General features: G+C 50.8%; 3 protein-coding genes across 3 annotated transcripts; all 3 read left to right on the plus strand.

Moving 5' to 3' along the window:
- Window positions 1–4,822: 4,822 nt before the first annotated feature.
- Window positions 4,823–7,066, plus strand: LOC140681555 (hydrocephalus-inducing protein-like). Its single transcript, XM_072921469.1, has 4 exons — window positions 4,823–4,929; window positions 5,880–6,016; window positions 6,654–6,775; window positions 6,863–7,066. The coding sequence occupies exons 1-4, from the start codon at window positions 4,823–4,825 to the stop codon at window positions 7,064–7,066; spliced, it is 570 nt and encodes a 189-aa protein (XP_072777570.1).
- A 7,282-nt stretch (window positions 7,067–14,348) lies between these two features.
- LOC140681556 (hydrocephalus-inducing protein homolog) lies at window positions 14,349–17,227 on the plus strand. The gene is made up of 5 exons (XM_072921470.1): window positions 14,349–14,501; window positions 15,140–15,239; window positions 15,891–15,990; window positions 16,466–16,634; window positions 17,213–17,227. The coding sequence occupies exons 1-5, from the start codon at window positions 14,349–14,351 to the stop codon at window positions 17,225–17,227; spliced, it is 537 nt and encodes a 178-aa protein (XP_072777571.1).
- Window positions 17,228–18,745: 1,518 nt separating this feature from the next.
- LOC140681557 (hydrocephalus-inducing protein-like) lies at window positions 18,746–19,674 on the plus strand. Its single transcript, XM_072921471.1, has 2 exons — window positions 18,746–19,006; window positions 19,376–19,674. The coding sequence occupies exons 1-2, from the start codon at window positions 18,820–18,822 to the stop codon at window positions 19,672–19,674; spliced, it is 486 nt and encodes a 161-aa protein (XP_072777572.1). The 5' UTR covers window positions 18,746–18,819.
- The last annotated feature ends 1,670 nt before the right edge of the window (window positions 19,675–21,344 follow it).

Consider the following 21,344-nt stretch of genomic DNA (forward strand, 5'->3'; position numbering starts at 1 on the left):
TTCCATTACATCAGCCTGTTGCATATTCATAGACTCTTTTGCATAGTAAACTTTTTCCCTAAACTAGTTTACATGTTATAAGAATTGCTTAGCATGGCTCCTCCTTGGATCTGCCCTTTTTGGAGCGTGCCTATTCCTTGGCTGCGGTTTTAGTCCTTTTTTGTCATCATCTTCAGTTTTGGCCTCAGCCCAGGCTGCCTTCAGACGGTGAGTGCTGATGGTTGGCAGAGCTATACAGGTGTCTTCTTCATATGTTCACTGGATGCCATCCCATGCCAGCAGGCACTTTAACCCAAGCACATTATATCAGCTATTTCACTCAGCTTAATTAACAACAGAAATAAAAACGATATCTTTATAACTAAGTTACTTTAACACAACACATATAAGATCAATGTTCATGTTTTTCATGGAGACAGCAGAGCACCAGCTTGCCCTGGCGAGAGGGGAAGCGGCGACAGCAGGGTAGACAGACAGGGAAGAAATGGCTCTGTAGGGAGCCAGGCCCTCCAGGTGCTCCCAGCCCAACAAACAAACCAAAAATGGCAGGGAAAAACTGGCAGTGCTTTTATATGCTAAGATTCCTCCTGTCATAGATACATATTATAACATTGGCTTTTCGCAAATATTAATATCAAAGCAATGTGACTCCCCTGTGCAGGAAATGCTCTGAGCGTATGTTGTAGAAGGTGAATGATTGCTTTATTATATCATCTTATAATATATTGTACTAGAACTATATCATACTAAAAAATACTGAAGAAAAACCTGTGACTGTCTGCAGATAGTCCAGCTTTGACCCAATTGGCCAATCAATCCAAACAGCCATCACCGGTGTCTAATTAACAAATCCCTCCTCAGTAAACAATCTCCATAACACATTCCACATGTGCAAACAACAGGAGCAGCAAATAGAGAGAAGAATTGTTTTCTTTGAGCTTTGTCACTGCATCTCGCAACTTCCCAGGAAAAATCCTGGGAGAGAGAATCATGCCTCTCTCTGTTCAGAGAATGTGAATACCACATATTAAAATGGATTTTATATGTGTGGTGTTAAAATAACTTTGTTATAAAGATACAGTTTGTATTTCTGCTGCTGGTTAAGCTTAGACATGGCAGTGAAATAGCCATGCTTGTGTTAAAATGCCTGCTTGGATGGGATAACACCCAGTGAACACAGGATGAGGACACCTGTACAGATCTGCCAACCATCAGCACTCACTGTCTGCAGGCAGTGAGGACCAAGGCCCAAACTGGAAGCGATAAAGAGAAGGAGCCAAAACCCAGCTAAGAAACACACACGCCCTAAAAAGGCAGAACCAAGGAGGGGCCATGTAGAATGGTTCCTGGAATGTGTAAACTAGTTTATGGAAATACATAAGGACTATGAATATGCAACAGCCTGGTGTAATGGAAAAGGGATTTAAGGGGTGTCCCGAAGGTAACAGCGTGCTCCTGGCTGAGTGCCAAGATGCACCCGGCCCTAACAACCTTTGCTGTGGTCTTTGTCTCCTATTGCCCTTTATTAAACTTTTTACATTTTCACAGGAGAGTGAACATGTTTTTCACACTCCCATAACTCAGCCCTTTCAGGAAGACTTGGTCAGGCAGGCAAAGTTTTCTTGGGCTTTGGGGTCTGCCCTCCTCCGAGGGGGAGGTCGCTGGCAGCCCCCAGACACGGAGCCTGCCTGCATTGTCTGCCACCAACCTCCTTTACGCGTGGGATGAGTTAGGGCTCCCAGCACGTGGACAGCCCATATTGTAGTTTCTCACCCCATGTCAGAGAATGGATTTATAGCCTATGCTGAGGCATGACTAAAAATCTAATTGGTTCCTCACAGTCACTCTGGGGACCCTGACGGCTGAGATCTCAGGCTGTGCTGGCACTGGAGCGTTTCTGAGGGTCACCTTACCCAGGGTGTGATCACACAGGACATTGTCCTTGGCCCTGCCTCCCCACTGCCAGCTAAGCACCACTTCCATGTCCCTTACTAGGCTTGCTGCTCCCTGCCTTCTCCAGCCCTGCTGCTGTGCATCAGCTTTGTGGGGCAGTGAGGGGGCCAGGGAGCGGGGCTGGAAGAGCAGGGAGAAAGATTAGCAGCATCCCACCACTGCCCAAGCCTCTCAGTCCTGCCTGGATGTCTTTGAGCCGAAGCAGCACTCCTGCCTTTGTCCCTCCTTGCCGTGGGAAGCAATTTGCTTTCCCATTTCTGCATGCCTGAATCCTCCAAGGGACGAGAGGAGCTGCTGGCCCTGCTGAGAGCAGGGGCTTCCCTTCCCCAGCGGCAGCAGAAGAAGTTGTTTTTGTTGAGGCAGGCTCTTGCTGGCAGAGGGCAAAGCCTGTTAGCATCAGGGCTGTGCTCGCATCAGGCTGTGCTGGGGCTGCAGCCTTGTGAGCCCCGGGGAGGACACACGGTGCCCTTTTGGGTACAGGGAAGGTAGAAGGTGTGAGAAACAAAGGCCACTCCTCAGTTAAAATTAAAAAAAAGTTAATAAGAGACAATCGGGGACAAAGTCAATAAAGCAGAAGTAACAGTGCTGGGTGCTTAGCTGCAGCCACAGGCACACCAGTCAACCCAGCAACACCCCTTATCTCCCCTGGGTATTGCATCAGCCTAATACATATTTACAAATGGTTAGATATATTCAAACATTTTAACATAGTTCCTCCTCCGTACCACCTTTTTGGAGCATGTGCAGTTGTCCTAGTGGTGGTCATTTGTTACTTTTCAACATATTCAACAGGTTTCCATTGCTTCACTATTAAATGTTCAATTTAATATTATATATATGTTATAAATGAATATATTTATATGTGTATGTTATATACTTTTTATATCTTATAAATTAATATATAAGTGTAATATTAATGCTATAATTTAACATTATATAAATGTTAAATGTTAATATTACAACTCTTCACCAACATTAGTATCACAACACAACATTTGCATTAAAAGAACTCTAAACTTTAGCAAAACTTCTTTTACAGAAGTCAACATTATAAACCACATTGTATTTAAGAGTTGTGAAAGCCAACACTGTAATATATTTATCACGAAGGTGGTGTGGTCCGATGGTTTATTCCAGATGAGAGTCTGTCTCCTCAGCCTGTCCATCCCCTGATCCCCCATCAAACACTCTGATACATTCCCTCCCTCTTCTCCTGTCCCTGCAGGGCTCCATTGCACCTGGCAAGAAGCAAGAGCTGGAATTCTCTTACATGCCGGGAATACCAGGAGCTTTCACCAGGATTTACCAGCTTAAAGTGGATGACCTGGACCCAAAAAATATCCTCCTGAAAGGAGAAGCGTGCTGTCCCTTGATCAGCGTGAACCTGCCCTGGAACACCACAGGTGGGCACGGCCTGTCTGCCCCCAGGAAGGGCCGCTCTGGTTTTGTTCCCCACCGTAAGCCCATGGGGCAGCTCATGCCAACCCCCACCGAGCCTGGAGGCCTGCAGCACTCCCAGGCCAACTCAAGCCCCCCTGGTTGCTTCATGAGTACTGAGCAGAGGATGCCATGTGGGCTTTGTCCCAGGAGCCATCCTGCAGATCTTGCCAGCACATCTGGCAGGGTCCTGAAGGATGGTGGCGAGAGTGAAGGGCTTGGGAAAGCTGTAGGAGAGGCTGGCAGGGCTTCTGGCAGGGTTGGATTTGTGTGACATTGCAGAGGATGAGATGCTCCTCGGTGGGGAGGGAGAGAACGTGAGGATTCAGCGAGGAGCAGCAGCATTCACTTCCCATAGTGGGCTTGAGGGATTTCTTTCTGGAAGAAACCAGTGTTGGGAGGCAGGGACTTCCCAGCTGAAATGGGACTGCCACTTTGCTCACACTTCTCTTTGCGGATGTTTTCTTCCTTTAGAAAATGAAAAATATGAGAAGCTACTGAAAGAGACTGTAAAACCCCTGCAACAGCACAGTCAGAGGAATAAATCAAAAGTTGTTCAGAAGACTCAGAGCCTGAAGTCTCAGACTCTGAAAACTCAGACTCCAAAGACTCAGACCTCGGAGACTCGGGATGCGAAGCCTCAGGACCTGAAGCCCCGTTTGCTTGGCTCTGACATGGTAGTAAGAACAGCTACAGCCCCGTTTGGCACATGCCACCTTCTCCGTGTCACCTGAGCCCCTTGCAGCCCACAGCAGCTCCCCAGTGCCCTGATGGCACCTGGGACCTGCCTGCCCACCTACAACCTTGTGTCACCTCAGCATTGCCCCTAGGGCTGCCACTCTGGTCATGGTCTCTTCTGGGGCTGCATCAACTTCCCGGCTACCCCAGGGAGAGGTCCTGAAGGCCATGCTCCAGGGATGGAGTTGATGGTGCTTTGAAGGAGATGCAGATCATTGCTGGGGAGTTTGTTGGTCCCAACCCAAGCCCTGCCAGAGTTACAGACCTTAACAGCGGCTGCCTGATTGTGCCCTGGGGCTGTGCTGGTGGTGCTCATCTCCAAGAGGCACCAGCTTGGTCCTGGTTCCCTTTCAAGACAGTTTTTGTCCAAGCTGCCTTGGTACTGGCTGGGAGCAGGCAAGTGTCTGGAGCTCTGGAAGGTTCCTGGCTGGTCTGTCTGCCTGGCCAGAGCAGCTTTGCTAAGAATCTGGGTAGGCAAAGATGCTGGAGTTACTTACCTGGAAATGAGGTCCTGGCTAAGAGAGCAGGGGGTGTCACAGACACTGAGCAGCCGGACAGGAGGACCCCACACCCCCTCCCAACAAGAGCAGGGTGGGATCCTTTCTCAGGTGCAAGCTGGGCCTTGGGAAGGAGCTTTGCTAACCAGGCACTTTTTCCCTTTCCCCAGCCAAACACTCAGCTGCAGATAAACACGATGAGGATGCTGATAAAGAAGGCTGCTCTGGAGCAGCAGAAAAGGCTCACATACCATCTCCCAAAGAGCAGGTTTCCTACCAAGCAGCTATGCCAGAGTCTTGTCAAGTGAGTAGGGACTCCCATCCCCATCCCCAGGTGCCTCATGGGGAAAACCCAGCCATGTCCCCTTCTCCTGAGAGCTCCTTGGGCCTGCAGAGCTGGGAACAGCCTGGACTTCAGAAGGGGTCTGGTCCCGGTGGCTGTGACACGCCACACGTGAGCAGTGGGGTGTCCTCCCTTCCCCAGCACCACGCTGAGCTTTGGACTGCTCAGCTCCCCACAGGTGTGGGGTTCTGTCCCTAGAGCTGAGGGGACCCAGTGCAGACCTTCAAGCCCTTCCAGGCAGGATAAATTCTGTCCCTGCTGACTAGCTCTGAAAGAGACAGCTCCCAGCTGATGTCGTGGATCCAACTAACAGAGCACACTAAACAAAAGGAGAAGGGAACCGCACATGTCAGCAAACCCTTTAAAACCCCAAATCAGATGGCTTGAATCCTGGTGGGGTGGCAGGGCTTGTCTAGGAAACTTGGTGGGTCCCTGTGACCATCATGATGCAGCACAAGCAGCAGAGGTTTCAATGCAGGAAGCAGATGCTCTGCAGAGCAGATCATGTGGTCTGGTTGCAGGGCAAAGAAGATTTCCTGTGCAGGCAAATCACATTCTAGGCCCCAAACAATTTCAGCCTCAGGTTGTACCCCAGGCTGGGCAGTTCCACTGAGACCAGTGGAGGACCAGTGGACTCACCTGTACTGGCTTTTCATGGCAGAGGAGCTGTGGGCAGTGTCCATTTTAAATAATTTTATTTGCAGGTACTGTTAGTAGCCGATACAACCTAGGACTTGTCAGGACTCCTCCTGACTTCCCTAACTCTTTGCCAGGTGGTCAGGCCACGGGTTTCATGGGCTTGAGCTGAGTTTTTACAGCGGTGAATAAAGAAAGAGCCACTTTATTTATGGCTGTCCTCTTGGACATGCAACCAGCTGTGGTTTAAGGACTGTCCTTAATCCTCCTTGCAGAGTTAAGCTGCCTGAGTATATCCTGGACATGGGCCCTGTCCTTAAGGGTTTCACTAAGAGAAGCACTCTGGAGATCACCAACGCAGGGCAGATCCCAGTGTCCTTCCAGGCTGATCTGTCTGCCCTGCAGGATACAGGTAAGCAGTGCTGGAGACACTTCCTGTGGCCTTGAGGAGGTGTCTCAGATTAGCTTAAGCCACTGAACTTGGGGAGGTTTTTGATCTGTTTTCTTCTCAGTGCCCCTGCTGGGAGCTTTAGAGGCAGAATTCTCCTGGCCATCCATGCCCAGGGACCTCTCCTGGCCTGCCTGTGACTGCCCTAACGCTTCAGTGCAGAGGCCAGGTGGGCTCATCACCCTGGTCACCTCTCAGCATCCTCTGCCCTTGGCTCCCACAAGCATCGAGTTTCTTTGGGCACTCTGTGGGCTTGTTTTGGCAACCAGTGGGGTCTGCTGTGTATTGGAAATGCTTTGTTTGGAGTTCACACTGTCAGAGCACTTGTATTTATCCTCTATTGAAGAAACAGCCAGTGGGATCCTCTGGTGGATCAAAAGAGGCTTCCAAAAGAGGCCTCGAGGCAAGGCTGCACTTCCATCACAGTGCCTCACTGTGTCTGAGGGCTGTTCAGGTGCACTCCAAGTTTTTATCCAGGTCACAGAACAGCGTGGGGCTTTCCCCAGCCCTCTCAGCCAGAACACCTGTAAGGCTTTAATGTGCTTATGGCACATTTCGTGTTCCTCGGGTATCTCAGCTGCTTTGTGTTCATCTGTTCCAGGTTTCAGCGTGGACCTAGGCCTGATAAAGAGCCTGCCCCCCAGCCACAGCGTGGCGTTTGAAGTGCACTTTGAAAGTGCCCACCAGCCACCGCGTGACGTGGATGTGCTGCTGCCCATAGAGGTACCAGAGCTCTTGGGGCAGGCAGCAGGCTGGGCACAGCAGCAGATGTCACCTGCACCCTCTGCTGAATTCTCTGTCCTTGTCCAGGTGACAAATGGCCCCACGTCTCACATCCGCCTCTGTGCCACTGTGCTGGCACCGTCACTTGAACTCTCCAAGAACACGCTGCAGTTCTCTGACATCCTTGTTGGGCAGTGCCAGGTTGAGACCATCCGGCTCTACAACCGGTTCCAAGCCCCCTGCAAATGGTCCATCAAGCCTGTTCTGAAGGTAAAGCACAGGCAACATTGAACACGTAACTTCTTGGCTGGGTTTCTTTGTGTCTCTTGCCCTTTCTGCTCCTGTGGCTGCCTGAGCATTTGGGTCTACAGCATGCTGGAGGAAGCTTCTGAGGGTCTGGATCAAGGCTGGTTTGCCTGAGCCTGTTCCATTAGCGGATGCTTTGCTTTTCTGCCATCTTCACCCATTCCTCCTCCTCTGAGGACAGTAGTTCCTTGTCTGCCTGCCCTGTCTACAGGTTTTCCCTCCAGCTCTAGCTATGGGGGCCGCTCTTGGTTTGGCTGTGGGTGCTCTTAGCACTGCATCAGTGTCTCAGAGCACTCAGGAAGTGAGGCTCTGTCCTCACAGACCAAGGAGACCTCACACGGTTGGTTTCTGTGCCCAGAAGGATCAGCACAAATACATGACACCAGCCCTACGCCAGAAGCAGCGGGCGCCAGAGGATGAGCCCTGTCCCTTTGAAGTGATGCCCTCCCAAGGAACCCTTGATCCACAACGGTGGCAGAACTTACAAATCTGGTTTACACCCAAGGAGGAGGTGAGACTGGCAGGTGTCAGCCCGGGAGGCCTGTCAGGGCTATCTGGAAATGAGGGCCTGGTGCAGAGAGTGTGGTATGAGCTCTGCCTTCACAGGGAGCTTTCTGCAAAGCCCATACTTGTGGCAGCACAAGGAGAAATGTGCTGCCACACATACTCAGCGTGGCTCAGTTCACCCCAGAGAGCCCTCCCGTGAGATGTGCTTTGAAATGCCCACAGGGAGCTTGCACAGAGAGCACCAGGGCTGCCTCTCAGCACATGGGGGGGATGTGCCCAACTCCCCTCAGCCTGCCCCTTGCCTGGCTGTATTTGCACCTGCGACACTCGGCGTCACAGACACTCGCAGGGGATAATCCTGGAATGGCCAGGCTGGGCTCATCCTGCTGCAGGACTGACAGACAAATCAGCCACCAGACACCTTCCTGGGCATGGCAGGACAGTCACCTGTGCTGCCAGCAGTCCCTGGGGCTCTGGCCTGCCTGCACATTGCCGTGCAGCTGGGGATTCAACTTAAAGGATGGAGCATTCCCAAAAGTAGTTTGCCTGTGGCCGCTGGGTCTCGGAAACTGGCAGTGTGTACCAGCATGGACACAAGTGCTTCTGTGCTCACCAACATTCCCAGGGATCTTTTAATTGCTGGAGAGATGTAACCATCTTGTGTCTGGCTTGGACCGGAGCCAAACACTAAGCAGGGAAGATGACCCTTATTTCTGGCCAGCGAGAGCTGATTTGCCCCTCTCCTGGAGTTGGTGTTTGCCTGATGCAGTAGTGCCAGGACAGTGCCTGGACACTGTAACCCCAAGGGCCCTTCCCATGAGCATTGCACTCCTGCATGACCAGATGAAAATGCCTGACAATCTTTGTACATCCATCTGATACCCAAATACCCAGTTTCAGTGCACACCAAGATTCATGCCAGTTACTAGACCCAGGACACAGGTGCTGTAGTCCCTAGCAGAAGTAAATACCTGGTTTCTGTTCACCTTGGAGGAACTGATAACACCCTGACCTTGGGGCAAGCGTTGTTGTATTTGGGGTCCTGTCACTCGGGACTTCATGGATGAGTTGTCTCCACTTTTCTCTTTTCAGAGGTCTTACAAGAATGAACTGAAGCTTAACATGTGTGGGAGCAGCAATCACTTAAAGCTGCACCTCTCAGGACGAGGTCTGGAGCCACGGCTGGAGTTCAGCCCCCCAGCACTAAAGATGGGATGGGTGCTGGTGGACAGCGATGGGGTGGAGGCCACCGCGGTGGTGAAGAACCCATGCAGCTTCCCCATTGAGTTTTACTCCTTGGATTTTGAGGAGATGAAGGTGAGAAGGCAGGTCTGGTCCCCATGTACGTGCTGCCCAAGCTTCTCAGCACTCCAGCATTGCCGGGCTTGTGCCAGGAGATGGAGGCAATCCCCAGGGCAAGGCCAGCTCTGCTGACATGCTGTGGGAGGAATTAAATAGTTTGTGTTGTTGGGAGGAAGGGAGGAGACAGAAATTGGGTTTGTTGAGTATGTGAGATAAAAGGCAAGAAAAGGAATCTTGCTATGGTTTCTCTTCCCTACACACACAGATCCTGCGGATGGCACTTGGCTCTGAGAACCAAAAGAGCTTTTTAATGCCTCCACGCGCCGTGGGTGGGACGCTGCTCCCAAAGGTGCTGGAGGACTTTGAAGCACAGAAGAGGCTGAAAGCTGAACAGGCAGAGCTCAAGACCATGGCAAAGGCCAAGGTCAGGGCTGAGGCTGAGGCTGAGGACAAGGGCAAGGCAGCACCAGGTCAGAAAAACAGTGAGGGTTTGGCAGTGTCTCTTTTGACTGTGGTCCCAGCTGGGAGTCCATTCCGTACACCCTGAACTCTCACCTTGCTCTCCAGGGCAAGCCCATGCTTTTAGCAACTGCCTGTTCTCCAGCTTGGTGGAGAAAGTCTTGGGTGAAGGGCTGTGGTATCCCAACCCTGAGTGTAGCCAAAGCAAGCCCCTATCTGCCTGCCAGACTGGGGGAATAATCAGGATATTCCCTTGTGTCCCTTAGCCATAAAGACTAGGATTGGATGAGTTCTTCAGCCAGGTCTAATATCACTGGCTCTTTTATATTTGCACCTTCCTAGCAACAAAAGAAGAAGCTCATGTTGCTTTCACCAAGTCTTTCCCAGGGTCTGAGGAGATGTGGAGGAGGATGAGGATCACAGGTGGGCAGGAGGCTGACTTTTCCCCCTGGTTTTGCACTGCAGGATATCACAGGGTTGTCACGAGCTATTCTGAGCCCATGGTGAAAGCGACTGGCAATCCTGTCTCTCGGGCTGACCTGGGCCAGCTGCGCATTGCTCAGAAGACCAATAAGCCCCAGGAGAAGGTGGAGAAGAAGCCTGAACAAAACCATGAAGGCCCAAGGAGTCGTCAGTCCTTTCAGCTGGAGGCGCAAAGTGAAATTGCAGAAGGGGCAGTCAGAGACTGCCGTGACGGGGCGCTGTGCCTGGACATGCAGGTCACAGATCCCAGGGCCATGATGGGGGAGATCCCGAGGGAGGACCAGGTAAAACCCTGCAAGGCTCAGATCTTGAGCTTGCCGTGGTCGTGGGCCCTGGAGCATTGTGTCCCCACAGGTGATAATGGCACAGAGCCTTGTCCAGGCCCCTGATGATGTTCCACAATGACATCTGTGTGGATGGGGAGGTTATCACCATCCCTCAGATGGGCAGGAAGTGGCAGTGCTCTGTGTACAAGTGTCCTGTCTGTTCAGAGTTTCCCAGCCTGGAAATCGTTATGAACAGGACAGGGCAGCTCATGGTCATTGTTTTACTCAGCTGAGGCACTCCGGAGAGGGTTGTCGCTGTTGAGGCAGGACGAGAATGAGAGAACTCCAGAAGGCTGGAGTTAGAGGATGTGAACTCTAACAGCACAACTCAACTGATTCATTTCAAATACATCACTCTTTTTATGGAGAGCATCGTGCAGACTAATTTCAGTGGTCTTAAAGTAAAACATCTCACAGCATTGGTGTGCAGTGAATGATGCACAGTGGCAGACCATATCTATAAACAATGTGAACAACAAGAGAGACAGAGGATTATTTACATTCCTTTGCAACTCTTTCCCAGGCTCTAGCCTGGCAGAAACCTCTCTTTTTCTCTCTGACTAAACTGAGAATACCCATAGAGGTTTCTCTCCTGGTCCTGCTTGTAGCTGTTGCCTCTGCTCTGGAGCCCGCTCACCCCAGCGGGCACAACAAAGCACTTCTATTCATATAAATCAAAAACCCCACTGCCTAAAGCTCAGTGCCTTTAAAGGAGTTGTGAGGATCAAGGTGACACAAGTACAAGCAGGATTTCCTCTTCTGTTTTAGATGCTGGAATATCTGGGGCTGCATCCCGACGGGCCTCCCCTTCCCCCTGCTGCTGTGCTCTCCATAGTGGAGTACCCAGAGGAGCGGCTGGGCCCTGCAGGGCGTGTGGAGCCCTTCACCCTCCTGGCACCGCAAGAGGTAAAAAATCACCTAAACCATCAACCTCCTTTGAGGAAAGGGTCCTGAGTGAGAAGGGTTGTCCTAGGTGGGGTTTTTTTTTTGTTTGTTTTGGTTTTTTTGTTTTTTGTTTTTTTGGTTGGGTTTTTGGTGTTGTTTTTTTTTTTCTTGAGGTTGGGATTGAAGGTATTTGAGATGGTATTTTATGTTTGTATTTAGGTGTTTATTATTTTTAGGTATTATTAGTTTTTATTAGCAAAATAGTTTCATGGCTGTGAGTTTTAGTTTTTTATTGGTAAGGTATAAAATGTTTAACTATTTTTTGTTATGAGGATTTTTAAAATTAAATTATTTAACTAAGAAATGATACTTAGGTTATTATATTTTAACTTAATAACTGATTTTCAAAGCCTGTAATGTGGACTTTTTTTCTAAGTACATTACTTAACTTTATGAAGAAGAAGGAAAAAGAAGGTGAAGAATTTGCTTTTGCTTTAAAGCTTTTATCTTGCTTCATATTTATTTCTATATTCTAAAACCTTAAACCCTAAGTTTTTTACTTTGTGACATTACATACTTCTAACTAACTACACACTCATAATTTCAGTGTTATTAATTAATTCTGGAAGTCTTCTCTACAGCCTCAGGTCAAATGCAGTGCTCTTTTGTAAGTCTGTGCCTTCTAGCACAGAAAGTTTAAAATTCTCGGTATCTAGGATTCCAACAGTCCTAGGCAAAACAAACACCAATAAGGAAGACCAAGTCCATGGGCAGGTGGACTTATTTATTTATTCTCTCTTCTGCTGGTGAAGAAAGCCCCATTTTGCTCTCCAGGATGGGGATGCCTCAGGGCTCACCTCTCTCTCCCTTTTCTCTCTCCCCTTAGGCCGAGGCCCCAGATATGAGGGGCGGTTCTGCCGAGGGCCAACCAAAGATGGGTGAAGCGGCCAGCAGAGACAGCTCTGCAAAGGAGAGCCTGGTGTCCACACAGAGAACAGAAAGTCCCCAGGATTCCCCCACAACAAGCAGCAAAAGCATGATGGAAAGTGCCTCAATGCCCACAGAATTCCTCAGGTGAGCCACGCAGGAGGAGGTGATGCCTCTGCTTCTTGGTCCTCTTGCCAAACAAGGTCCATCGACCCCAGCTCCACGGCGACCCTGTGCCAGTGCCTCCAGGGGATGGCGAGTGCACCCTCCTCGTTTTGTTTGCTTCTCAGCAACGTCTGAAGCCTCCTCTTTAATTGCCAGGCTGAAACGGTACCGGTGGGTAGTGCCTGCCCACGGTGAGGTGGAACCGAAGGTTCACTTCTCCACCAAAAGGCCAGGGAAGTTTGAGCAGACGCTGAGGTTTGAGCTCGTGCAGACAAAGCGCCCGTACGAGCTGCCCTGCCGTGGCACCGGCCTGTACCCCAGCATCAGCCAGGACCCACGGTAAGGCTGGCCCCTGGCAGCCCCCACACCACTGCTGCCCCTGAACCACAGCCAGGGCTGACCCCTGGGGCTTCTGCCTGGGCAGATCGTGCTGCCTGAGGTCACCCAGCACCTCCTCCTGTGCTGGAGCTGGCAAGGCAGATGGTGCCTCAGCCTCCAGGAGGGGTTTTGGCGTTCTGACGACATTTCCTACTCGGAGCATCTCATAGCTCTTCCTTCCCCGCTTTCTCTGCCCAGGGTGGTGTTTCCACAGTGGAGGAAAACCATGAAGGAAGATGAAATAATCTTCAAGGAGTATGTTGAAAGCACAGAGCGATTCCACTTTGGGCCGCTGATGTGCAGGTAGCCTGATTGAGCAATTATTCTGTAGATGGTTTTGTAAACCTTTCATTAACCTCTAATCATTAATAAGATTTTATTATTGACCTGCCAATGGGTGCTGGGGGTAACGTACAGCAGGAATTACATTTCCCTGTAATGACAATGCATCCTCACTGCTGGGTAAAGTCTGCCTAAACACTTTGTCATTTAAGCTATTGTGTATTTCTACTTTTACTGTCACTTCTTTTTAATGACATTTAGTATTAAGTTCTGGCTTCCATGGGAGCTCTGGAGGGCAAGGGCTATTTTGACAACCCAAGTAAATGAAATCAAAATACTTAAAAAAACAGACAATCTTTAGCCAGACTGGTAGATGGTCTGGGATTTCTGTTTGCCTCTTTAACCCTTTTAATCCAAAGTAATGTCCACACCTGAGAGAAGGATCATTTGTTATCTTTTTGCATTGCTCTTGGGAATTGATGCTTTATGCTTCTTTCTCAGACTTTGCGCTAACCCATAAAATCCAAAGCAGTTTCATGACTTTTATGGAAGAAATTAGCTAAACTATTTTTTCAAAAGCCTTTCCTTATACCCTGCAGGGAAGGCCCCCCAAGAAAGAAGGGGAAAGAACCCATGTGCCTGGTGTAGTGTTATTTTCCTAGGCACCTTTGAATTTACATTGTATTAAAAACTCTTGCAGTGGCCTGAGCATCATCAGGCTTCTGGGCTGGAGAAGGCATCAGAGTAAGGCAAGGACGAGCACACGGCCATGCCCCTGCCTGGGATCCATTTCTCACTTTTGTTTGTTAGAGCAGGGTCTTGCAGCATCACTTCCTCGGGTGTACACGGTGCTCTCCTTGGTGTGTGGCAAAGGCAACAGTCTGCTCTGCAGCCTTTTCCCCTTTTGTGGACAGGTACAAGGCCCAGAACTGTCCTGGCAACGCGGAGAATATAACCATCCTCAACAGCTCCCCCATGGATGTAGAGGTCCAGTTCTCCTTTGAGAATGCTGGGGAAGCAGAGACGTTCCTTTTGGACCCTCCCAGCATGGCGCTGAAACCAAAGCAGAAGCAGGTAGGAGAGGGGCAGGCAGAGCAAGGATGCAGAAGTGCCCAGGGGCTGCTCCTCCTGCTCTCACACAGAGCTCTTTCTGTTTCTTCCTGTGGGGCCATGTCCAGGAGCTGACCATTTGGGCATACCCCACTTCCCCTGGCTTCCTGCAAGACAAACTCATCTGCAGCATTGGGAAGAACCCGGAGCCAGTGGTCTTCAGCCTGTGCTGCCCTGGGGTGCGCATGAAGCTGGAGCTCAGCCCCCTGGGGCTGTCTTTTAACAAGCAGTTTCTGCACAGGTCAGTCATCCCACAAGCACTCCAAGTCTTGTGACAAAGAGAAAACGTTTGACTCTGGTTTCCAGGGCATGGATGGAGCTGCTCCAAGTTGCATTCAGTGGCCAGGCTGGTGTGGCCATCCAGCAGCTGATGCCAAGTGCCTTCCTGTCTCTGCAGCACTGACAGCAGGACCTTGGTCCTGAGAAACGACACCCTGCTGCCCATGGCCTTGCAGCTCAGTGGGCTGGATGACCTTGCTGGGAACTTCTCCTTGTCACAAGATAACGGCGCCATTGATCCCCGCTCAGAGTTTGAAGTGACAGCGCATTTCAGGGCCGGGCAGATGGGCAGCATTGAGAAGACTCTCCAGCTAGAGGTGAGAGGGGCTGTGTGCTGCTGGGGGCAGGGGCAGGAAGAGCTGCACCTGACAGACACAAGGGTGCTGTGACCCCAACTTCTGCCTCTACACAGCGTTTGCCAGAACGTGCAGTGCATCCACATCCCCCCAGATAACCAGACACTGCACCCTGAGCCTGTACCACAACCTTGTCCCTGTGGGTGCTTGGAGGTTGTTGTTTGCTTGTACAGACTGCAGCGTAGGCTCTACATTGGACTTTGTCTGAAGCTCTTCCACAGTGCAACAACTCTCCCCCTGGGATTTTGTTCCCCATGGTTTAGGTGTGCATTTCAGAGAAGGTGCTAAGCAATTGGAGAGGGTTGTCAATGCCACCTGCTCTAAGACACCTCACACTTCTTGTGGTTGTTCTTACATCTCTGTGCCTCTCCAAGAGAGCATTCCCTGCTGTAGAGTGCAGAGTTGGGCTGATAGGGTTTTTTACTGTGGCAGAATCCCACTGGGGCAGCCCATGAGATGAACAGGTTAGCAAAGTTCGGGCGTCCTCCAACGCTTATGAAGCCAGGGAGACCACAGGGGAAGCAGCCAGCAGAGACAAGGACTTACAAGCTGTCTACCAAAAGAACAATCTGAGCAGTGTTTGTTCCTTGCTGCCTCAGGTTTCAGATCCAGAAAACATCCTGGGGATTGTTCAGGCCGAAAACATCAAAATCTCCGCAGAGGTCTATAACATTTCTCTGAGCTTTGACATGCCTGAAGGTCAGTGGATGCCTCCTAAACAAAGCAGTGCAGGTGCACTGCATTACCTTTGGGAGACCAAAGCACTGGGATGGGATGGGATGGGATGGGATGGGATGGGATGGGATGGGATGGGATGGGATGGGATGGGATGGGATGGGATGGGATGGGATGGGATGGGATGGGATGGGATGGGATGGGATGGGATGGGATGGGATGGGATGGGACAGCATGCAAGGATGGCGTGGATGCATAAAGCATATACCCTGCAAGCTGTGTGGAATAAAGCATCGTCAGGGCACTGACAGCCTTAAGTCTCTTTCCTCTGACCTTTGAAGTGTGCAGCTTCATGAGCAGATTGGATCTGGGGGCTCTGAAACAGCAGTGACATGAACAGGCAGTTGGCAAGCCCCATAGGCTCAGCACAGCATATGAAGTAATTGGATTTGTGCTTGGAAGTGAGGAAATGGGAGCTGAGCTCCTTAGCTACTAAGCCTGCAGATATTTTGAGTGAGAAGAGAAAGGGCAGACAAGTAGCTAGAAAACACCTTCAAGAATGGAAACTTACTGAAAAGGGTTTTGTGCCAAGACCTCCATGTAGCTTGTGACCTGGTGTGTTCTGCAGCAGCTCACAAATACCGTGTTTGACCTCGCTCTGTGGGTTTTCCGCAGGTCCAGGTGGAAGTTTGGAATTTGGAACCATTAATGTCCTCGATAATGCGAAGCACGTCCTGACTCTACAGAACAAAGGGGCATACAACAGTGAGTACAGGTAAGCCCAGCTGCCTGGTAGTGAGCATTTCCTCAGATTCCCAGGCCTGAATTCTCCCTCTGTCAATGGCTAGAACTTGTTTCCATGCTGGCTACCTCGTGGTAAGTACAAACCCTGGGCTCTCTAATATCAGTTATTTCACCAGAGAATCCAGCCACAAACCAACAGTTCTTCACAGCTCAGCTGGAGCCCAAAGGAGAGCCCCAAAATTTCAGCCACTGAAATGCTGAGATTCATTGCCTTTCTTTGATGGTCACCTCCTTTCTCTTTCTGAGACTCTGTAAAGAAATGAATGAAAACTTTCACTGTTGAGCTTTCTTGCGGCAACCTCATGATTGTCTGCACTCTCTGTCAAGATCCAGGATTCCCTGAGCGGAGCTTTTCCTTTTTTCTGGTCCTATGCAAAGTCCAGGCTGTGCTGGTGGCACCAATACTTTTAGCTGCAGAGATCTCCATCCCTTCCCTTTCTCCCCAGTTTCACGCTGGGCGGTGCAGGTCCCAGGATGCGAGACGTGGCCTCCCACTTCACTGTTGAGCCTAAGTCGGGCATGCTGACTGCCTCCCAGCCTGGCGTGGATGTTGAGATGCTCTTCCACCCCACAAGAGAAATTGTCCTCAAGGACAAACCCATCCTGTACTGTCAGGTGAGCTGCCTGGGCCAGGCTGCGTTATCACATGGTGTTTTGGGAGCGTAAACAGGATAGGTGTCCGTGAGTTTGTGGGCCCCAAGTTGGTCAACTCCCTGAGGGCTCCCCTGGCAGGGGAGACCCTCCTGGAACAGTTCTGTGTCAGGAATGAGAGACACATTGGACTTCTTTGGTCTTCAGGTTCTTGTTTTATTGTTATCTTACCAAAACTTCAGCACACTGTCTGTGCCCAGACCTTGCATGCGTGAAAACAGCACAAAAATGGCCAACAACCTCGTGCTGCAAGGTTTTTTTAAGTCTAATCAAAAACTAAACTACCCAATTAAGAAGTGACATTTTTCCCTTTCTAACCCAATAACTGACCCCTAACGACCCGCAATGCAGATTTTTCTACCTAATTACAAGATACCACCTAAACCCAAGAAGAAAGAGGAAGAAGAAGAAAGAAGAAAGGAACTCAAGACAACACCCTATATCCTTCATCTTGAACCCATCTATAGCATACTAAAAATGGTAAAACCTAAATTTCTCCCCTATGTGACATACTAAAGTACTCTCTACAATCTGTTTCACAGTTTTGTGGTCTCTAGTTTACCTTGAGGCTTTGGAAGTTTTCTCCATGAATGAGGGTCAAAGTCAGTGTTTTCCTGGGAGTCAGAGCACTCCAGAGCAGACAGGGGGATATTCCCTGGGTTCCCACAGGTGTCTAATGGAAGGAGGGCTTTGACTGGAGAATCCTCTCTCCTACATACACAAACAGTCTTTCAAAACCATTTGGGAGGCTTCCTAAGTGGAGCTGAGAATTCCTAAGTGGACTCTGGAGGAGGTGCCTAAAATGGGAGGGGTAAACTGGAGGCCTGGGGTGGAGGCTGGGGGCTGGGGTGGAGGCTGGCCTCTTTGCTTTGGTCACCTCCCTTCCTGTGGACGCAGGTGAGAGATGCCAGCTCCGGTGAAGGAAGCGAGCTTGTCGGCAACATCCCGTTGAGGGTGTCGGCGAAAGCCGAGTACAGCAAGTGCAGCGTTGAGCCTGCCTCACCCATCAACTTCGGAGCCATGGTCAAGGGCTCCAGGAAGACCCTGACGGTCGTGCTGGACAACAAAGGCACACTCAACTTCAAATTCTGCATCCGCCAAGCACCCGAGGAGGCATCAGCCTTGGAAAGCAAAAGGTAGGAGAAGCCCTGCACCACCCTTCCTGTGTGAGGAGGCAGCGCCCCACAGCTGGTAAGGGGCAGGCAGCCAGGAGACCTGGGCTATTGTCCATCTGCATCCCTGGTCTGGGGAGAGGGAGCAAAAAAGCACCTCGGTACCCCACGTGTAGTGTGAAGCTGGTGATAGAGCTGCTCTGTCCGGCACTGGGAGCTGCAGGTTGCTCTCTGGGAGCCATCAGGAGGAAGGCTTTCCTCTCTGAGGAGGAAGGCCAGCCTCAGCCTCAGAGGAAGGCAGGGCAGCTCAGCATGACAGATACCTCTGCTTTCTCCTCTCAGTTTACAGCAAGGGGAATCTGCAAAGTGCTCACTGAGAAGGAAATCAAGCTCCTCGACACAGGTGGGTGACTCCTGCTCCCCAGCAGTGCTGCTGCAGGGGATGTGAGAAGATGCTGCTGTGCCCGGGCTGGGGGCTCATCGCCACAGGGTGGGACATGGTCTGCAGGATGGAGTCCAGTGTCTGCTCAGTCCCCCTGGCAGTCCTGTACTCTGCCTCTGACCTGGAGCTGTGGGGTCAACAGAGGGGAGCAGGTCCTGTGTTTGCTAGCTGTGAGGCAGCGTAGGTCTGTGCACACCACAGAAGCAAAAACATCCCCCACTGAACTCCCGGTCCACAGAGCTCAGACAACATTGCTTTTTCTTCTTCCCAGTTCCCTCCCATCATTTCTCACAGCTATTTCTGCTCTCTGCTATTTCTGTTACCTCTGGAGGATCACAGCTACCACCTTCAGTCGTCACACTCAAACTCCTTTCTCTCTGCCACTTGGGACAGGCTTGCAGCTCCTCTTGGCTTGTTGCTCTCAGCTTGGGGCTGCCTTTGGGCCATGGAGTTATCCTTCCCTGCCCTGGGACTGGGTGCTTGGGCCCAGCTGGAGGCCAAGGCAGGACATATTCCTTGCTGGGGTGCTCAAGGCACAGCCATTAGCCATCAGCCTCTCCTGGAACTTTTCCTGCAGAGTCGCCTCAGTGTTGGCATGTTCACGGTGTCCCCCTGCTCCGGTTCCATCGGTCCCGGGGGCCAGCAGAAGATCTCAGTGGAATGCCTTGCCAGGCAGGAGGGGACGTGTGAGAAGCAGCTCTACATTGACATCACGGGCAGAGACCCCAAGGACAATCCCCTCGGCATTCCCTTTACCCTGATTGCCAAGTCCTGCCTCCCAGGTACCTACTGCCCACAGTGCCCTTGGTCACACCTGCTGCTGATCAGCACCTGAACTTGCTGCTTGGACAGAGAGCCATGCTAGGCCTGGGTTCCCTCCTTAAAATCCTCAGAGGTTCCAGCCCTCTTCGAGTCCACCAGTGGACTCATCCCTCCCAGCTGAGAGGGATGCATGGAAGGATAAAAGGAAAGCAATGCTCTCTAAGGCTGAGTTTGACTGAGCTCCATCCTCAGCCAGCTCCCCCACCCAAGGCTGGGTTTAGCAGTCACCCGGGCAGAAAGGGCTTATCAAGCCTTCTGAGAGGCCAGCAGGGTCCAGATAAACACATCAGGGAGGCTTCTCCGTGCTCATCCCTCTGGTGTGTCCACAGCACTTGTTGAGGACGTCACATCAATCTTTGAGGACTACCCGATCTGCAGCAGCAGCGACCTCGTCCAGAAGATGCAGTCAGTGAAAGGCACCGGCCTGTTCGTCACAGATGAGAACAGATTCATCTTCAGCAATATTCAGGTTGGGCGAGAGGCTGAAGCTCATTTCAGTATCTACAACGCACGCCATCTGCCATGTGACGTGGTCCTCTCCATCAAACCGCTGTCTGGAGAGGTAAGAACAGGAGGCCAAGGTGGAACAGAAGGCCAAGGAGGTGGTTGCCCTCTAAGGGCCGTTTGAGAGTCTGTTTTGTTCTCCAGGTGCATTGATCCTGTGGCCCAGACAAGGCTAGCTCAGTGCAGGTCAAAGTGCAGGGGAGGGCAGCAGAACCAGGGAGCAGTTGTGTGGAATTCTGCATGTCTTGGTTTTGGCTCACACCTCTGGGTCTTCGGTGGGAGAAGTGAATCCTTCTGAACCTCTCTGGGAAGCACACACAGAGAGGGGATGTTATGACCTGACATGCCAGGGCTCAAAGAAGAGCATTTTCTCAGTTATGAATTGACATGCCAGAACTCCAAGCAGAGCATTTTCTCAGGCTCCCTGGCTTTTCCTTTTCCTTGAAGGCCAGTTCTAGGTCATTTGCAGGGTTTTCCATGCAATGCCCACCTCCCAGATAGGTTGGGGCAGCTGCCAGCCCTCAAAACACACAGTGCTTCAGCACAAGGTCGGCATTCCCTGGGAGGGAGGGAGCCTGCCCAGGGAAGCAGGAAGGAAGACACAGTGTCTGGGACTGCTCTCATTAATGCATTTATGGATAAAACTGCGTCATGTTGAAAGGTGTTTCCTCCTAACACTGCTCTCTGGGTTCCCTCAAGGAAAAAAGCCCTATTGAAAACATTTTCAAGTTGTATCCAGTCAAGATGTCCATTCCCGGCTCATCCTATGCCATTGCTATGGTGACCTTCACCCCACCAGAGGAGCAGAACTACAACTGCACTTTCAAGGATTCCCTTGTCATCCCAAAAGGGTAACTGACCCTGTGAAATACTGGGGGAGGCCTCACTGATAGCTGCCTCTCCCCTGGGAAGGCACAGACCTCTTGTTAGCGCTAATGCTGTCAGTAGCCTTAGGCAGAGTACTTGGCATGAGATGATCTGGGAGCCAATAGCCCTTAGAGCAGGAGAATGAGGCTGATGGTTTAGCCTGTGTGAGGAACTGTGAAGACAGGGAAATAGTACAGGTGGCCAACCGCAAGTTACTGAGATGTGCTGCAGCTGAGCTGGGCGTTTCCAACGACAAAGGCTTAGATGAAGCAGTTTCTGTGCCAGCAAGTCAGCAGTCACGTTTTCTCTTTGTTTCTGTAAACTTAAGTGATCCTGTGTGACCCCCTGGCATTCATTAAGCTATTTTATGTGAGTGTTTGGAGCTGGTATGAAAGAGGAGCCCAGTTCCTCTGCCCTGGGACCTGTGAACTGGGGCTTTGACCTGCCCTTCCTCAACCCTTTAGTGGCTGAATTGGAGCCAGAGAAGTCTAATTTCTAATGAGCAATTGCTTTTTTACTGTTCTTGGAAAAGATCTTTACTGCTAGTGACAATCATTTCTATTTGCCTTCTTGCTTTTGTACTGCTTTCATGCTGTGCTTTTGCTCGTTGCATAAGTCTCATCTCACTGCAGCCAGGGGATTTGCCATATCTCATCTGGTGCCTTCTCATTTACCTGCTGTGCTGCATAATTCAATTAAGTGAAATTATTTTTAAGTGTTATTGTGGAAGGCTCTGGCTCTTTGGAGCAGATTCCTCTTGTGAATGGCCCTGAGTGGATTGGGAAGAGGCTGGTGGGGGGCTGTGTTGTGGGGTACAGGAGCACCAGGCAAGGAAAACACTGTGGGTGGCCCTTGTTGCTTTGCTTGCCCAGTGAGAAGTGGGCTAGTGCCAGCTGAAATTGTTTCTGTGCCTCTCCTGCAGCTCTG

This window comes from Taeniopygia guttata, chromosome 37 (genome assembly GCF_048771995.1).
Source record: "Taeniopygia guttata chromosome 37, bTaeGut7.mat, whole genome shotgun sequence".
Lineage (NCBI taxonomy): Eukaryota > Metazoa > Chordata > Aves > Passeriformes > Estrildidae > Taeniopygia > Taeniopygia guttata.

Bases quoted from the DNA above. Each gene is read 5' to 3' on its own strand.
- LOC140681555 (XM_072921469.1), top strand. From the start codon at position 4,823: ATGAGGATGCTGATAAAGAAGGCTGCTCTGGAGCAGCAGAAAAGGCTC. The intron at 6,017-6,653 runs GTAAGCAGTGCT...CATCTGTTCCAG, and splicing joins GTCTGCCCTGCAGGATACAG to GTTTCAGCGTGGACCTAGGC. The intron at 6,776-6,862 runs GTACCAGAGCTC...GTCCTTGTCCAG, and splicing joins ATGTGCTGCTGCCCATAGAG to GTGACAAATGGCCCCACGTC.
- LOC140681556 (XM_072921470.1), top strand. From the start codon at position 14,349: ATGGCCTTGCAGCTCAGTGGGCTGGATGACCTTGCTGGGAACTTCTCC. The intron at 14,502-15,139 runs GTGAGAGGGGCT...TTGCTGCCTCAG, and splicing joins AGAAGACTCTCCAGCTAGAG to GTTTCAGATCCAGAAAACAT. The intron at 15,240-15,890 runs GTCAGTGGATGC...GGTTTTCCGCAG, and splicing joins GAGCTTTGACATGCCTGAAG to GTCCAGGTGGAAGTTTGGAA.
- LOC140681557 (XM_072921471.1), top strand. From the start codon at position 18,820: ATGTTCACGGTGTCCCCCTGCTCCGGTTCCATCGGTCCCGGGGGCCAG. The intron at 19,007-19,375 runs GTACCTACTGCC...GTGTGTCCACAG, and splicing joins TGCCAAGTCCTGCCTCCCAG to CACTTGTTGAGGACGTCACA.